Genomic DNA, 17336 nt, shown 5'->3' on the forward strand with positions numbered 1-17336 from the left:
TGGAGATGATGACACCAAACAATTTATGTTCATATTTTGTTTGTTGAGTTCCCACTTGTAAGGAGTGGCGATAACAGAAAGACTCGGGTTCCGTATACAGTATACAATAATACCGTACGTCCGCTGTTTTCTGAAAATCAAAGTTAGAAAATAGGGACCAAACTGAATTATATTAAAAGAAAAGAAAAAGGTTAATTACACGTAAATCCATCGTATTATTAGAATTAAAAAATTAGAGTGGAATCTGAAAGAAGCAGCAGCAGGACCCACGTAAGAAAACCGAAACCACAAGTCCACAGAGGCAAAGCCCAAAAAAGGGGCTGACCCACCGTCTTCAGCGCTCGGTTTTGAAGATCAACTTGCATGTGGGCCCTCAGAAGACCGAGGACTCGTCCGTACACAAAACCTATTTTTAAAAATAATATTAGAAAAAAAATATATCTGGATGCAATTGAAATCAAATCCTCAACACCCTCACCGTCACCTATAATTTAAAACACGTAATTGTTAGGCCCACTGAATATTTGGACAACGAGTTCAGCGGCGTCCGATTAGGCTGTCTCTGATCCCCATTCCAAATCAAACGGTCCACATTAAAAGGAGTAATATTAGTATCACAGGCAGGCATGGTGTGTGCATGAACGGAGGGTAGCCTAGCCACTTGGAGAGTTGGAGGGAGAAATGTCAATGTTGGTTGGAAATACGAAATAATGGAATTGGAAGGAAGGGGAAGGAAGTACATATATATATATATATATATGTATATTTGTGTTTTGTGGGGATGGGGGATACTAAGGTAAGGTTGAACCTAGCTAATAAGACAAACCATGAAAGTAGGGGAAGGACGAATCAAATCAAGCCAGCTGGTAAGACTTATTAGGGGTGGCACAGAGAGAGAGAGAGAGAGAGAGAGAGAGAGAGAGAGATGAGGTGAATGCCTATCCAAAAAATCCCAATCCCACGAGGGCTCATTTAACTTTAGCCCCACAACCCATCCTAGTGGGAATGGAATGGAGCTGCAACTAGTAGTAGTAACATAACATCTCCCTCCTTGTCTCAATGTTTATCTAATTCTAATTCTAATTCTAATTATAATTCTAATTGGAGCAATAAAAGCAACACACCTTCTTAATCCCAACAAATATCCAAACATCCTACCACTCTCCAACTTTATGTGATATTGCTAATTATGCACAATCATTTTAGATTATCACACATTTCAGATAAGATTCATTTATATACATTTATTAAATAAATGAAGATGATGGATGGTAATAGAAGGGGAGGCCATGCTGGAAGGCTGAACACAGAGAGAGAGAGAGAGAGAGCAAAAGCTTTTTCAGGGGGGATGAACTTAATTTACTAAAACAAGGTCCATGCTCATGTGAACCTCATCAACTTGTTTCCCCCTCCCCTCCCCTGGGCCCCACCTCACATACACTGCCCACAACCCGCACATCCATAATATTATCTATCATCCCTATTCTTATTAGACTAGTACTATACACTCAACCGGGTATAGTTTAATAAAATAAAATAAAATGATTTATAAATTAGAAGTTTTATGTTTAATTTTCATTACATCTTAATTATAATTTGTGCGCATGAGAAATTCCATTTCCGTCTAGTTTATGCTTAAAAAACAAAGACCTATAGCATATTGATACAACACAGAGAGAGATGACCCCACTTCATATTTATTTTATTCTAAATTTAATTATTTTGTTTTTCTCATTTATTAGTCCCCACCCAGTTGCCAATTGTTTCCCCTTTCTCTCTCTCTTTTCTCTTACAGGCTCACAGCATTGAAATGAAAATGAAGATGAAAAAAGGATGCAGACATGAACCTTCCGACCTCTTTACCATCCCAATCTCTTTGGCTTTGGGTTGACCCACCATACCCACACATATACCCATATCTCTTCTTCAAATTTAATATATATATTTATACACATAGACACCATACAGTAAACATAAAACATAAGTAAATCCCAACCCACCCTTCCCCTTCCTTCACTTCACCCCCTATATATATACTCAACCTTGAAACAATCCCAATTCATTACACCTCTCCTCTCTTGGACTTGTATCATTCATACATCAAAAGCACCTTTTTATCTCCCTCTTGCTTTCTCCCTCCTTCTTTAAACACACAATTAAATTAGGTAACAAAAACAATGGATGGCATGAGCTTAAGCTGCACAGAAGAAAGCACAACCAGCGACTCCATATCCATTTCACCCAACAATCATCTTCTTCCTACTACTATCGCTATGTCCCCAATTGCCAAGTCATCACCCCACGCCCACAGCCTCTGCCGCCTCGGCAGCGGAGCCAGCAGCGTCATTCTCGACTCCGAAATCAGCAGCGGCGGCGGCGGCGGCGGCATCGAAGCTGAGTCCCGCAAGCTTCCCTCCTCCAAATACAAGGGCGTCGTTCCCCAGCCCAACGGCCGCTGGGGCGCCCAGATTTACGAGAAGCACCAGCGCGTCTGGCTTGGTACCTTCAACGAGGAGGACGAGGCGGCCAAGGCTTACGACGTCGCCGCCCAGCGCTTCCGCGGCCGCGACGCCGTCACCAACTTCAAGCCCTCCCCCACCGCCACCGGCACCGACGACGACGAAAGCGACGACGTCGAGGCCGCCTTCCTCAATACTCATTCCAAGTCCGAAATCGTCGACATGCTGAGGAAGCACACTTACAATGACGAGCTGGAGCAGAGCAAGCGCAACAACTACGGCTTCCTCGACGCCAACGGGAAGCGGGCCAGGGCCCACGGCCCATTGGGCCCGTTCGGGTCCGACCGGGTCCCGAAGGCGCGTGAGCAGCTTTTCGAGAAAGCGGTGACCCCGAGCGATGTCGGGAAGTTGAACCGTCTCGTGATCCCAAAGCAGCACGCTGAAAAGCACTTTCCGTTACAAAGCGGAAACAACTTCAACAACCACACTAGCACTAGCACGAGTGGCGGTTCTGCTTGCAAAGGCGTGCTTTTGAATTTTGAGGACGTCGGGGGAAAAGTATGGAGGTTCAGGTACTCGTACTGGAACAGCAGTCAAAGTTACGTGTTGACCAAAGGGTGGAGCCGGTTCGTGAAGGAGAAGAACCTGAAAGCCGGTGACATTGTGAGCTTCCAGAGGTCGACGGGACAGGACAAGCAGCTTTATATCGATTGGAAGCCCAGGATGAATGTGAATAATAATAATAACAGTGGTGTTGGGTCGAACCCGGTTCCGGTTCAGCAGGTTCAGATGGTTCGGCTATTTGGGGTCAACATTTTCAAAATACCTGGGAGCGGGGGTGGGGCTGTCGTGGATGCTGCGACTGCTGCTATTGGTGGAGGTTCTTGCAATAATAATATAAATAATGTTGGGAAAAGAATGAGGGAGATGGAGTTGTTGGAATTAGAGTTTAGCAAGAAGCCAAGGATCATTGGAGCTTTGTAACCATTTTTTTTCTTTCTGTTTTTACTTCCTTTTGCCCTTTTTTGTGAAGTTGCAAAAAGAAAAAAGAAAAAAAGAAAAAAAAAGGGGGCGAATTGTAAATTAGTTGGCAAAAAGAAAAGAAAAACAAATGCTTAAGCTGAAGAAAGCAAAGCTTTGAAATTAGGTGCAGCAAATTAATTTGATAAAGAATTTATTTCAATCTCAAAGGATAAGTGTCAATTTGTGATATTATTGTTAGCTAGGTAGTACTAGTGGCTGCTTTCGTGGCTTAATATTATTGGTTGTTTTTGCTTTCCCAAAATATATCTCTCTGCGCTGATTTGTTGAGAGAAGTAGGTATGAAAATTCAGGAACATTTGCTGCTGTTTCCAATAGCAAATTAGCAATAGGCGTCTTGTTGGCTTCATTTTGTCCAATAAGAATGAGCCTTCATTTTACGTGTTCTTACATTATAATAGTGCACAAGTGGAATTAATTATTCATTAAAGATATATAATGGAGATAATTAGTTACTCAAACAGAGAGGATTATAAAGTATAATTAATCTATGAGTCGTTGATAATTGCTGGTGCAGTGGATCTAAAGTTGAGATCTTTTTAATAGATCTTGACTTGTAACATTATAGCATTATAGCATTATAGCCTAGCTGTAATGTAATATCCTAGAACAGATATTTTCTTTTGTTTTCACGTCGACTATTTTGCATATAATTTGGATATGTATTGCCACAACAATCTCCAGTAAATGTCTTCATTAATTAAGAATTAAGATGCCGTGATGGTTTAAATATGAGACCTCTAATTTACAAGTCAATACTCTTTTTTATTGGGCTATTACACCTTGTTGACACAATTATCTAGTTATAAATCATATAGAGCTATGGAGTTTTTTGGAACTTGCATTAATTAGTAAATGAATTAAAACATGTGATCTTTCGTAATCTTAATTAGTGAAAAATGAGTAAAAGCACACATTTTCTTGGCTTAGGCTTAGCAAGTGAATATATTTTTAGTTCTTGCAATTATATGTATAATGATAATATAATCAAGTAGTTAGTTGCTATATATAATTTTTGAAGTGGTTATTATATGATTATATCTAGATACAAAGTACTCTGCATCATGCATGCATGCATGCCTGCCTCATGGCGATAAGAAAATATCAACACTGCTGCTGCTGCTGCTGCTGTCATTATTAAACGTAAGGAAATATGATCACATGCACACTTTGAACAATTCTATACTTAGTCAAATTTTGCATCCTCAAAGGAGATGCTAAGATGCCTATTATCGCATCCGTCGTTAGAATCCCACAAGATTATTGACTTTTTATAACTAATATTTGACGAATTTAAAGCATAAGAATCTTGTATTTATATGGAAAACATGAAATATTGACAATTAATTGTACTTTCTTTCTAATCAAGTATTGTTTTGCTTTGCAGCCCATTGCCTTTGGTTAATGTTCTGTATATTTCGTCGAAATTTCCAGTTTGAGATAGATGTGATGTGAATTTGATCAGTGAATGAATATAAATAATATCAGATACTGAAATACTTATAATAAGTTATTAAAGGGACGTTTGTTCGAATCGCAATGTGCTATCAACTCGAGTGATATTTTCATGCTAGATATGTGACATGTTGCGCATGAGATGGATGCAGTTCATGTCTATCTAGCTTAAGAAAATTGATGTTTCAAATGTAATCCATTATACCTAATAGGGACAATTTAAAGCAGCTGTTATACCATCACACTCAGACTATGAAAGGGGGATAGAGAGAGCTTGGTTCTCTCACGATTGATTTTTAGTGGATGTTTTTGTCAAACTCTAAGTTGAAACAAGCTAACTAAAATAGCGAATATTAGTACGATCATATCGCCATAATATGCATCTTCATTTCTGAGATCATTTTGGTTTTGTATTACTTAGGGTTCATTTATAGAAAATTGTTGGACACTAACGTTGTGGCTATGCATTTTTGACCGGCTTCCCAAATATACAATTAAGCTTATTTTTTCCATCCATCCACGCGTTTTCTTGGCATTTAGATTCATCTACACATTCATTTATGCCTAATATTTATTTCATTGACTATAAACGGCTTGTAACTCAAATGGTTAAGAGAAGTTACTCATCATGCACAAATCTCTCTTGTATGAAACAAATATTCCTCCCATTCATTGCAGTTTTTTAGCATCCAATTCAAGTGTCTTTAAATTTCATGGATAGGCTGGAGGTAGGTGGTGGCCATTAAAGCCCAAACCCAAAGCCCAAAGCCCAAAGCCCAAAGCCCAAACATCTTGTATATTCGAACCACATCGAAACGACGTCGTACGGATGATGATCAGAAAAGAAGAAACTCCTTCTTACATTAAGCCCAACCCAATCTTGCTTGCTAAGCCCGTATTTCTCATTCAAAATCAAAGCAAACCCAAAACGCCTCCTAATAATTCCATTATCCACTCTCTCTTCCTCCTTTGTCACTCTGTGTGTGTGTGTGTAGAGAGACGAGACTGAAGTGAAAGAGAAATGGCAGTCGCTGGTCTGCAACTCTCGGCTCCCTCAGCACATGGCCAAGGCCAAGTCTTATTAAGTTCAGTAAAGTCATCTCTCTTCTCGGGGGCCCCACTCCGTTTCTCACCCCCCACCTCTGGTACCTACCTAGCTCTGTAGCAAATGAAATTTATTTTTATTTCGTAATCATTTGGTTCAGCTATGCGTTTAATTCCCCGACTATATGCTTTTCATGTTCTGCGTCTTCAGGGAGAGAACCATTTACTCGGAAGCAGCTCGTTGTCTTTGCTCGGAGACTTTCGGGCTTGGAGGAAGCCATGAGAATTAAAAGGTACAGTCCGCTCACCTCCTGTTCCTTCAAACCAAGTCTTACAATTAGTTGAAACCTCGGATTTATCAAATTATTATTTTATTTCCTTCTTCTGCTGTTTCAGAGTTGCTGTTGAACACTCTATTTGGTGTCACAAATGTGATAATTTGAGTTCCTATATAAAATAATGCTGTTTGAATTAGACTGTCGAATTTTGAATAGAGTTTGGAATTTAAACAACAACAAAAAGTAGAAATATGACAATAATTTGATATATACATGGAGAAAGATACACGAACATCACTTCAATTCAGTCATTGAAGTTGATAATTGATATTAAGAATACATCATTCAATGACCTTACTTGCCTTAGCTGGTGGATTATTTAATAATATGTAGAGAACGTGAGAGTCAGCAGCTTACACCAAAGGTTAAAAGAAGGCCTCCATTGAGGCGTGGAAGGGTATCGCCAGAACTTCCTGTTCCAGATCACATTCCGAGGCCTCCTTATGTTGGTTCATCTGAATTGCCAGAAATTGCCAGTGAACTTCAAATTCCTGGTTCTCAAGGCATTGCTGACATGAGAGCTGCATGTGAGCTTGCTGCTCGCGTCTTAGACTCTGCAGGAAAGTTGGTTAGGGTAAGCTTGCTACCTGAATTTAGGTTTGAAGTTTCAATTTTTTTTCCAAGCTATTTGAAGATTCAGCTTTTTGTTTCTTATGAAAAAGAATAAGTGAATGTACCTTTATTCTTCAATGTCATATCTTACTTCTATGATTCAACTTATGTTTTCCTACCATTGGCACTTTAATCTTAAAGATCAGGGATTTTGGGTATTCCATTAACATCCTTTTGCATCCTTCCAGCCATCAATAACAACTAATGAAATTGACAAAGCAGTGCACCAGATGATTATTGATGCTGGTGCTTATCCTTCCCCTCTTGGCTATGGGGGATTTCCAAAGAGTGTTTGTACATCTGTTAATGAGTGCATGTGCCATGGAATACCTGATTCTCGACAGTTACAGGTTTGGAATGCTACATTGTACATTGCTCCTTGCACAATATTCATGTCATACCGGTACTAATGATAATCTTTTTTTTTGCAGAGTGGAGACATTATAAACATAGACGTGACGGTCTACCTAAATGTATATTCCTGATTTTATGATTTATGACTTCTTGTTTTAGCTCATTTGTGTGCTTCCCTATGCTCCCAGAAAATGTTTTTATCATTAGTTTAATTGTTTGCAACCTAAATTTCCTATTATTTATCTACATCAATTCGTTCAGTACGCCAGTTCTGCATTTACAAATACTAGTTGTCTACCAGCTATTGGTAGTCTAACATGTGCAGTCATTAAAAATGGTTTTTGTTCAATACCAACCATTTTCTGGGAATTTTGTTTCATTATCATTATTAGATAATAAAAGGTATGATGCAATGGGTTGGATATTTTTGTTCACTGACTTCTTGTACCATTTCCTATTATCTGATAATGAATGGTATAATTCTTTATATCCCATGTTGTCTGTGATAGGGATATCATGGAGATACATCAAAGACATTTCTTTGTGGGGATGTCAGTGATGCAATCAAACAACTAGTGAAGGTAAAATTTCCAGATTGATAGCATTGCATCTTGTGGTTCAGAATTATTTTGGACATGCAAAAAGCATACTTTTATCGTTCATGTACATCAAGGTTTCGTATCTATTTTGAAATGTACTATATCTATTCCTTATTAAGCTTTGATTCTGTTACGGATCTCCAATTTATGCATTACCTTCATCTATATATATCATTGCTAATCGTTTTACTTTGGTGGCAGGTAACTGAAGAGTGCTTGGAAAGGGGCATAGCAGTTTGCAAGGATGGTGCTAGCTTCAAGAAAATTGGAAAACGAATTAGGTTTGCTTCGCCTCCTTGTGATATGTTGGATAAGAACAGATTGTGGACATATTTTAGATTTGAAAGATGATACAATAAACATGTGTATTGCATATGGTGTTTCACACTATGTAACTAAAATGCACAACAGGTTATTTAAAAAAAATGTTTTCTCTTGTTGTTAAGATTTTATTTGGATCATTTTCAGTGAACATGCTGAAAAATATGGTTATGGCGTGGTGGAGCGTTTTGTTGGGCATGGTGTGGGGACTGTATTTCATTCTGAACCATTAATATTACATCACCGTAAGTGACTAGTTGAAATTCTACTTTTGCATACTTTGTTGCTATCTTCGCCTCAGGAAAGAATGAACTGCTTACGAATGGTTAGGTGAAGAAAACTACAGTAAGTTTGGATTCACCATGTCAAAGCATTTGTATGCCATTGGGTATATCCTGATAGGAAAGATTCATGCTATTAACTGAACAGTATCAGTGACCTGGTGTGATAATAGTGGCTACTAATTGAGAATATTATTCCTAATGAGGTAAACCATAAAGGTATACTTATGCTTGAATCTGGACCAGGAATATTCTATCATTTCTTAAAGAATGAATACCATTCAGATTGACCTATCAACTGCTCACATAGAAAAATTGCAATGACCTGCCGCCCAAGCATTCAAGAAAGTTGAATTTTCTCCTTTTATAAAAAAACCTTGGGTTCTTTCTGCTTTTCCTTTGATTGCGGTGGGGAGGTTGCATTGCATCTCATACTTAATATTTGCACTCATTTGGCTGTTGATCAGGCGTGACTAATCCTTATAAATGTTAATTTTTTAACAGGCAATGACCAGTCTGGTTGCATGGTTGAAGGTCAGACATTTACTATTGGTGAGTGCATTAGTAGTACTACCGGGAAGTTCCTTATTCAGATTTGAAAGTTTTGATGGTTAAAACATGCATAGATTTTACTGAAGGCGACGTAGTATGGCTAGGATGATGGATGTCTCGTACCCAAAAATAATTACGAAAAAATAGAAGAGAAATACAAAGAGTAAAAATTAAAATTGAAAGCCCTCTATTACTGCTGCTGAAGTAGGGGAGGGTTAGAAGCCGATGATCTATTCGGTCTAGATGCATGTATTCCATCCTCGAATATGGGGAATTTAAGATCTTAAGTTTGAGCATGTGACAGTGGATTTCTGACTCTATAACCTTCATGACACAAATTTATTTCTCTTGGACTGCAGAACCCATCCTTACTATGGGAAGCATTGAGTGTAAAACATGGCCGGACAATTGGACAACACTAACCGCTGATGGTAGCCCTGCTGCACAGTTTGAGCATACCATTCTGATCACTAGAACTGGTGCTGAAATTTTAACAATATGTTAACATGGTATTGCTCCTTTTCTCTGACGTGAGTTCTTTATATACAAGTCTCTACATTTTTTTTTAGAATTGTATTTAGTAAAATTGATCAAAGCTTGGAAAGTCTCATCAAAAGAGTAGATAGCATTTTCTTATTGTGTCATGAAATGAAATAAAGTTTCTAGTGAACTTCTGTTCACGTAGCATTTTTCTTTAGCTATTGAGACACGATAAGTTTTGAGCCACTTTCTCAACAATTCCACGTGATTTGGTAAAAGCCCTTTTTTCCTTTAACATATTATTCAATGCAGGTAAAATTTCTCCTCCGGCTACTGGAAGAAAAGAACAAACCAGAAAAATTGTGCCAGGATTTTGAAACTTTAGCACAAAATCACCGACCATTTTGTCGAACACTAGCATTCCTGCTGACTATCCATGTCTCTGTCTCTCTGGCGGTGCAGCTCCAACCTTAAACACGTGTGGCAGCAACTGATACTTAGGGGCATTATAGTATATATGTTTTCAGAACGGGTGAATTTTCCCACCTGAGTCAGCCAGCCAGCCAGCCAGTCAAACCTTCGAAAGTTTGAAGAGCAACTTCCTGTCATGCTCATGTCTGTTTGACCAGTCGAAAATCGAATCACAAAATGACGCTACTGCAATTCTTGAATATGCATCTCATCATTCCGAGCCATGACATTTTTTGGGTTTAGCTTCAAAAGTGCTTAACATTGAGATTTTCATTGTAAATAATCGTTGTTCCCTACAAACCACCAGACATTTTACTTCAAAAAATCTGCTTTTTGGAAGTCGGAGATTTTAAGTATACTCATAAATTAGCTTTTTGGGAGACGTGATTGTAAATGGATTGCAACAAAATCTATTTTTCCTTTATGATGATCAAGAATCCATGTGAGAAACGCCCTCTAAATAACAACCAAGCATCCTTTGAACAAACAAAATCTATTTTTCCTCCGAAGAGGTCTTAACACGCCGACCACTTTGCAACGTCGTCCACACCATTCCACTTTTCACACAAGCGGAGAACCCACGTGTTCAAAAAGCAATATTCTAAAAAGCAATTCGTATTAAATAACTCCCACTATCGTCGCTTCATATCATATATCTCCGACTACTTTACCATTTACTTTCCATCTTCCCCTTCCTTCAACCTCTGAGATTCCTTCTGCCATGGCGTCTGCAAGCTCTCTCAAGGCCATCTCTTCCCCGTATATTTCCAACTCAATCAGGTCTCCTTCACCCTCCCAAGCTCAAAGACTGTTGGGTTTCAATCTCTCGCATTCCTTCCCAACCCTAAAATCCACACCAACCCTCCAAGGCTTCCCAAACTCCAAGAACTTCACGAGCGCAGCTTTCTTCTCCCAGAAAAAGAAGGAGCCAGCTGATTCTTCAAGAGCCAGTAAGTACTTTTTTGTGTGTGCAATAAGCTCAATTAACATGTTCTCTTTATTTCTTTGTTAAAAAGGTTTTAATTTCCTTTTCCATTTTCAGCAAAAGTTCAAGAACTGCATGTGTATGAGATCAACGAGAGAGACAGAGGCAGCCCAGCATACCTAAGACTCAGCAAAAAAGAAGTAAACTCACTCGGTGACCTTGTTCCATTCAGCAACAAGATCTATTCTGGGGACTTGGAGAAAAGGTTGGGCGTTACAGCAGGCTTATGTGTTCTGATCCAAAACGTACCAGAGAAGAAAGGAGACAGGTACGAGGCGATCTACAGCTTCTACTTCGGAGACTATGGGCACATATCAGTTCAGGGAGCCTATTTGACTTACGAGGACACTTATTTGGCCGTGACCGGTGGATCTGGGATCTTTGAGGGAGTGTACGGACAGGTTAAGCTGAAGCAGATTGTGTTTCCCATCAAGTTGTTTTACACGTTTTATTTGAAGGGCATTTCTGATTTGCCTGTGGAGCTTACCGGCGGGAAGCCGGTGGTTCCGTCGCCGACTATTGAGCCATCTCCGGCTGCCAAGGCCACCGAGCCCAACGCTACCATCCCAAACTTCACCAACTGATCATCTTATGGTGGAAGGGGAACTTTACCAAAAAAACAAAAAAAAAAAAGCAAAAAGTTGGTGTGGAATTTCTGGTGTATGTCGTGGCACCAGCCTCTTGTTTTTTTGTTCTTTTTTAAAGTGTTTTGCTTTTGTGGTTGTGTATTAAAATCTTATTTTCGTTCTCTACTTTATTGAGAATCATGGACGGATTCAGGCAGGGCTAATGGAAAATTTGGAAATCATCTGTTAATGTTTTGTTGTTCAAAATTGAAATGAACCAACTAATCAGCCATCTAGGTAATAACATAATAATTGGACTAGTCATGGAATAATGGATACTATCTGTCCTGCAATTACTTGAATCGTACTCTACATTTATTTATCTTTTTCAAAGAAGGGTATGGGGAAATTCACACATCCCGATATCATGGAGGCTTGGGCTCATGATCACTTGGGAGCACTGAGCATACTAAAAGTCTGGTTAATCCAACTAACACTATTGGTTGGTTTGAAAATCTAGGACCCTGATCTGACGACAGTCACCAATCATCAAGAATTTCATGATCCGACGATTAAGAGATAGGACATCAACTAAGGGAATTCTATCAGTCATACATACCTTCGATTGCCTGGGCCAGATATCAGGGTTGGGCTTATGAATTGCTACCCAGATCCACGAAAAATGAACCACGCATATGGGTCAGCCCAGTCCATTTAAAACATACGACCTGATTGATTCATAAGCTATAAATTTGGGCTTGCCTAATGGGCCTCTTGAAAAACGAAGAAACAAAAAACGAAGGAGTAAAAAATAAAAATACAGACAAGGGGGAAAACAGAGGGTCTCACACTCACAGTAGCACTTTTCAGTCAGTAGAGTAGGGTCCTTGAAAACGATTCGTCGTCTCTTGAAAACCATTGTCCTCTTCCACGTCCTCTTTTGCCTGTTTTGTTTTGTACATTGGACTCTTGAAAACCATCAAGACGACTAGTGAGTACATAAGTACGTAGGATTATTATGTCCAGTCCCAGTCCCAGTGACTTTGGCAGATAAACATACATAATTCAGCCACAAAATGAAAAAGAAAAAAAAGAATGAGTTTTATATCTTGAATAGGATTTGATTGTATCAATATGCGCAGGCTGGTCTGCTTCTTCAAATTCATGTTCACAAGGAATCACATGCGCATCTAATTTAAGACCCAGATATTTAGTCATTTGTAATGATATCAGAAGCAAGAGCAAGCTAGCAAGCAAGCCTCCTCCTGCTATCAACATTCACTTTTTTTGTTCTTGTTCAGATCATCAGTCCAGTCCCTGTTTATTTCCTCCAAAGTACAAAATGAAAGCAGTCTTTTTAGATTCTATTTACAACCCAGATGCTGCTGTTATGGTAAAAACAACTGTAACCAGCTGAGAAATTGACCTACGTAGGGAAAGAGACAAGTTTTTTTAAATTTTACTTTCAACTTTTTGACAATATAAAAAGATGAATTTGAATTAAATTATATAATAATAATAGAAATAATACCTATATATATATATATATATATATATATATATATATATATAACCACCATAATGGCAATATTGCCTCTAATACAAGTTGTTTGCGAATAGTAGTATCATGAAGATGATGGAGGCCTCGTTTTTGAAGATCGATGTTTGCAGACACAATGAAAACGTCAAAGAAGAATTTAATAAGATTGCATGCAAACAATATTATTAAAAGCAACAACAAGCAAAGCACCCCATTGGCTCACACAGCAAGGAACTGATTGAGATTTTAAGTTTAAAGCTGCATCAGTTGCCTCGGATCTTTAACTCAGAGTTCTGCCCTAATCTTATTTAATTACAAAACATTTAAGGTTCCAGACACTGAGACACGACCAACCAAGCCCCTGAATTTATGTAAAGGATAAAACCATGTGTAACCCTAAACCTAATGCAGAGAGAGACACAAATTACAATTAATTAATGATCAGACACACAGATGCATGCTAAAATGATCTCCCCTCACATGCATGCTTGCATGGCTGATGGCAGCACAAATATTATACATAAAAGCAAAAAAGAAAAAATGGAATGGAAGAGATAAAAAAATGATAATAAAACCAAAGGAAAAAGATGATAATTATGAGAGATGATAGCGGTCATTTTGCAGAAGATTGATAGATAGATGGATAGGGTTAAAGGGCAAAGCTCACAGGAGTCTGAAAATGTTTCGTAGTATCAGTTTGTAGTTGTTCTGAAAAGGAAAAAGCCAAACCCTTGGGTGAAACCCCAAATGCAGTAACTCTCAGTGGTCCCTCTTTACCCCCACTGACATTATATGGACTCATTGATCAAAGTGTTTGTAATTTTTATTTTTATTGTTTGGGTAAAAAAAAGTTTTTGTATTTTTTAGTATTTACGATGCTTTTAGGTCTCCAAGTCCGAGCTCAGCTCAATATACTCAATAGCTTTGGCAAATGTAAAGCTATCAACAGTAGAATCTGTGACTTTACTGTATCCATGTCTGCACTTTTATCTGCCCTCCTCTGTTCTCTTCTCACTGAATTTACTTGACCACCTTCACTCTCTCTCTCTCTAGTTTTTTCTTAGAATTATGAATATTAAAAAAGCATCAGAAAAGGTACGTACTTTAATTAAAGAATTGAACTGCCACTTCCAACATTAAATGCATAGAACTTTGGCTTTTCATTGTACTGTTTGTCTTCATCTTCTCACTCCCTCACTCTCTCACTGTCTCTCACACACACATAAGAGAAGAGACAGAGACAGAATCATCGCTACTAACTAAATCTAATTAATTAATTACAGCTAGCTAGCTAGTTAGCTAAAAATCGAACTCCAAGTGTACTTACTAATTAATTACCCTTAAACAAATAAAGCAGAGTTATTTAATCATCATCGTCATCTTCATCATCCAGATGATCTTCTTCTTCAGGCTCAGTACACAACTCAACACCATAGGGTGCGTGGCCATCCCCAAATGCACGAACATGGTCTTTGAGCGACCTCTTGTGCTTGAAATCAGACCCACAAATGCAAAACCAGAGCTTCCCGCAGTTCTTCTCGTGAGTCCTCCAATCTCCTCTCACCGCAAATGGCTTCCCACATTTGCGGCACCCAAATGGCTTTGACCCATGTTTTCTTTTGTAATGTGTCTGCAGTGTCCTGAAGTCTTTGAGTGGCCTTGACCTTGGGTGCTCTATGTTGTTCTTGCACCCCTCTGCGCAGCAGTAGCATGGAAGTCTCAGCACTGATGAAGCTGGCTTTGTCCCTCTTAAGGATTCTGGCCCCTTCCTATATTGTGATCCATGCCCCCACATATGCATCTACAAAAATTAACAGTAAACGCAGCTTTAAAAAAAATACATAAATTAGGGCAAATGCTATTCCACTCCTACTTTAATTTGTGATTTTCGAGTGTAGGAGACCATTTGGGAGTGGGGATTCGGAAAGAGAAGAAAGAAAGAAAGAATATTATTTGGTAATTAGCTCTAGCAAATGCAAGGAATGCTTAGGCCATAAAGAAAATAAAATGCTAAAAGTAGATAAAAGCAGTATTAGCAATTAATTACTATGTATACAGCAGTGGTATTGATTGTGATGAGGAGTACCTGCATGTTGTTGTATCTGTTGAATGTTTTGCTGCAGACAGGGCAGGAGAACTGGGTGGGGCCAACGAGGATTTGTGCAGGGGAGGGAATCCAGTACTGGCCTTCTATAGGAGCACCAATGTGGTTGTGGTTAGGGTTTCCAATTGATGAACTAATTGTACTACCACTACTTGGTGGCCCAATATGAAGAGCTACTGTGACAGCACCATCCTCAAGATGATCAGTATTAGGGTTTTGATCTTGATGATGATGGTGATGGTGATGGTGATGGTGATGATGATTATGAGGAGGAGGTTGGGTTGAGGAAGAAGACTGGTGATAGATGAGGTGGTACTGTTTGGGGACACCCTGTCCAGGAGGACCAAGAGAAAGAAAAATGGACTCTTCATCTTGATCTTCATCAGCTTCTAAAAAAGAAGTAGCACTGGTACCCAGATCAGTGGTAGTAGTAGTAGTGGAGGGAGTTTGCATGGTGATTTTGATGAAGCGTTTGTTTATATGGGAAAGAGAGAAAGAGGGCAAGAGAGAGAGAGAGAGAGAGAGAGAGAGAGAGAGAGGGATGGAAAGGGAAGTGAGATTTTGGGCCTCTGGTGGAGAAGAAAAGTGGGGACGAGAGAGAAAGGGAAAGGGAAAGGCAATAAATATACATAAACAAATGATGTTTATGTTTATGTTGGTGTTTTGGGTATTTGGTTTTTTGTGTGTTGTGGGTTCTTATGGTAGCAATGATAAATTATGATCATATCAGATTATAAATGTGGGTTGTCAATGTGATCGGCATTGCGTTTGAGAGAGAGAGAGAAAGGGTTTTTATATAGAAAAAAGGTTCAAGAGAGAGAGAGCTAGAGTATGTGGCAAGTTGCACGTGGATTGGATAGGCGCAGGAGCACAGGAGGAAATTCATTAAATAGAGAGATGTTTGGATTTTTGGCGTGTTTGGGAATGGAGGAGACAAAAACCAGAAAAGGAGGAGGAGGAGGAGGAGGAGGAGGAGGTCTAGGGGTAGTGGGGGCAAACGGCAAGGCAATGCAATGCATAGAGAATAGCTAGCGTGCTCTACCAACAGAATAACACCACACTAAACTCCGTACTTTTTCTCCCTCAATTTGCTCCGAACTCTTGCTCGTTTCCCGAGACCCTAGCTTAGATATCATATACCTCTCCCTGCTCATCTCTCTCTCTCTCTCTCTCTCTCTCCTCATTTATTTATTCAGATACATCTTCTGCCCTTATTTACTCTCTCTATGTCTTTGTCTCTGTCTCTCTCCAAATCCAAAAGTTGAGAGAGAGAGAGAGAGAGAAATATATTGATCACATACAATATTACAGTAGTGTATGGTAGACATGGAGAACTGTAGAGCGGAAGGCGTGAGCTTTTCTCCCCCAACACTTTCGTTATAAAAGAGAGGGTGATGGTGATAGCTAGCTAAGCCATGGTGCCAAATAATGTTGCTGCATGGAAACCCGAAAGGGACACATTACCAATTTCCCCACACACGGTCTCACTCACCTCCTCCTCTTAGTTACGAATTACTATACCATGGGGACAAAATAAACAAAACAAAAAATAAGTAAAAATTTCAAAATGAAATGGACAAATCTGTCATAAGGGCAAGCCAAGCCAGAAACCACACTGCACTGCAGTGTAAGAAAGTAAAGCGACCTCCAGCTGCTAAAGCAAACATTCATTCAACTTATACTACTGTTTGTGTTTTATATTCTTCTTCTTGTGCTGGAATATTGTTTTTAGAATCTCAGACAAAATCCATGCATAAGTAAAGTGCCATCAATTGTTCAAAATATCCCAATAACTGATGGCAAATAAATAAATCATTCACCAACTTCAAACAAGACTATATAAATTACAAAAATATTAGGTGTTTCTGTACCATATACGAACAAGATTTTGACAGAATAATAAATGGGCCAACCTGACCGATTGGTGCAGTGCAAAAGTTTGACTGGATACGGCCCAAAACAGAAACTTAGATGGATGGTAATTCAAACCATCCCATCAATGTCCAGAGACTTCATTGAAATACAAGGAAAAACAAAAACCAAACACCACCAGATAGTAAAAACAGTTCCATCCATGTGCTTCTTCCCGAAGCTAATAACCCATTGAAAGGACTAGCGAAAGGACTGGTTAAAA

At 39.0% G+C, this 17336-nt stretch overlaps 4 protein-coding genes across 7 annotated transcripts; 3 read left to right on the forward strand and 1 right to left on the reverse strand.

The window, feature by feature from the left end:
- Positions 1 to 1958: 1958 nt before the first annotated feature.
- On the forward strand, positions 1959 to 3662 carry LOC117614552 (AP2/ERF and B3 domain-containing transcription factor RAV1-like). The gene has a single exon (XM_034343405.1). The coding sequence runs from the start codon at positions 2178 to 2180 to the stop codon at positions 3441 to 3443; it is 1266 nt and encodes a 421-aa protein (XP_034199296.1). The 5' UTR covers positions 1959 to 2177; the 3' UTR covers positions 3444 to 3662.
- Positions 3663 to 5872: 2210 nt separating this feature from the next.
- On the forward strand, positions 5873 to 10389 carry LOC117627086 (methionine aminopeptidase 1B, chloroplastic). Of its 4 annotated transcripts, none has more exons than XM_034359005.1 (11): positions 5874 to 6100; positions 6211 to 6292; positions 6671 to 6911; positions 7138 to 7299; positions 7381 to 7422; positions 7813 to 7884; positions 8104 to 8183; positions 8371 to 8468; positions 9009 to 9056; positions 9416 to 9586; positions 9849 to 10389. In XM_034359005.1, the coding sequence occupies exons 1-10, from the start codon at positions 5977 to 5979 to the stop codon at positions 9559 to 9561; spliced, it is 1095 nt and encodes a 364-aa protein (XP_034214896.1). In that variant the 5' UTR covers positions 5874 to 5976; the 3' UTR covers positions 9562 to 9586; positions 9849 to 10389. The 4 variants fall into 4 exon arrangements, with proteins under 4 accessions (XP_034214910.1, XP_034214896.1, XP_034214889.1 ...); XM_034358998.1 differs by having other exon boundaries at positions 9416 to 9565; XM_034359019.1 differs by lacking the exon at positions 7138 to 7299 and having other exon boundaries at positions 5873 to 6100; positions 9416 to 9565.
- A 110-nt stretch (positions 10390 to 10499) lies between these two features.
- LOC117627108 (allene oxide cyclase, chloroplastic) lies at positions 10500 to 11808 on the forward strand. Its single transcript, XM_034359032.1, has 2 exons — positions 10500 to 10957; positions 11050 to 11808. Exons 1-2 carry the CDS (start codon positions 10729 to 10731, stop codon positions 11574 to 11576), a joined length of 756 nt encoding a protein of 251 aa, XP_034214923.1. The 5' UTR covers positions 10500 to 10728; the 3' UTR covers positions 11577 to 11808.
- A 2455-nt stretch (positions 11809 to 14263) lies between these two features.
- Positions 14264 to 16337, reverse strand: LOC117615248 (zinc finger protein WIP6). Its single transcript, XM_034344300.1, has 2 exons — positions 15185 to 16337; positions 14264 to 14899 (listed from the first exon to the last, which is right to left on the reverse strand). Exons 1-2 carry the CDS (start codon positions 15653 to 15655, stop codon positions 14462 to 14464), a joined length of 909 nt encoding a protein of 302 aa, XP_034200191.1. The 5' UTR covers positions 15656 to 16337; the 3' UTR covers positions 14264 to 14461.
- Between the last annotated feature and the right edge of the window lie 999 nt (positions 16338 to 17336).

The sequence above is a fragment of the Prunus dulcis genome, chromosome 1, assembly GCF_902201215.1.
Source record: "Prunus dulcis chromosome 1, ALMONDv2, whole genome shotgun sequence".
Classification (NCBI taxonomy): Eukaryota; Viridiplantae; Streptophyta; class Magnoliopsida; order Rosales; family Rosaceae; genus Prunus; species Prunus dulcis.

Bases quoted from the DNA above. Each gene is read 5' to 3' on its own strand.
- LOC117614552 (XM_034343405.1), top strand. From the start codon at position 2,178: ATGGATGGCATGAGCTTAAGCTGCACAGAAGAAAGCACAACCAGCGAC.
- LOC117627086 (XM_034359005.1), top strand. From the start codon at position 5,977: ATGGCAGTCGCTGGTCTGCAACTCTCGGCTCCCTCAGCACATGGCCAA. The intron at 8,184-8,370 runs GTTTGCTTCGCC...GATCATTTTCAG, and splicing joins AAAATTGGAAAACGAATTAG to TGAACATGCTGAAAAATATG. The intron at 9,057-9,415 runs GTGAGTGCATTA...CTTGGACTGCAG, and splicing joins AGGTCAGACATTTACTATTG to AACCCATCCTTACTATGGGA.
- LOC117627108 (XM_034359032.1), top strand. From the start codon at position 10,729: ATGGCGTCTGCAAGCTCTCTCAAGGCCATCTCTTCCCCGTATATTTCC. The intron at 10,958-11,049 runs GTAAGTACTTTT...TTCCATTTTCAG, and splicing joins AGCTGATTCTTCAAGAGCCA to CAAAAGTTCAAGAACTGCAT.
- LOC117615248 (XM_034344300.1), bottom strand. From the start codon at position 15,655: ATGCAAACTCCCTCCACTACTACTACTACCACTGATCTGGGTACCAGT. The intron at 14,900-15,184 runs GTACTCCTCATC...TAATTTTTGTAG, and splicing joins ACAGATACAACAACATGCAG to ATGCATATGTGGGGGCATGG.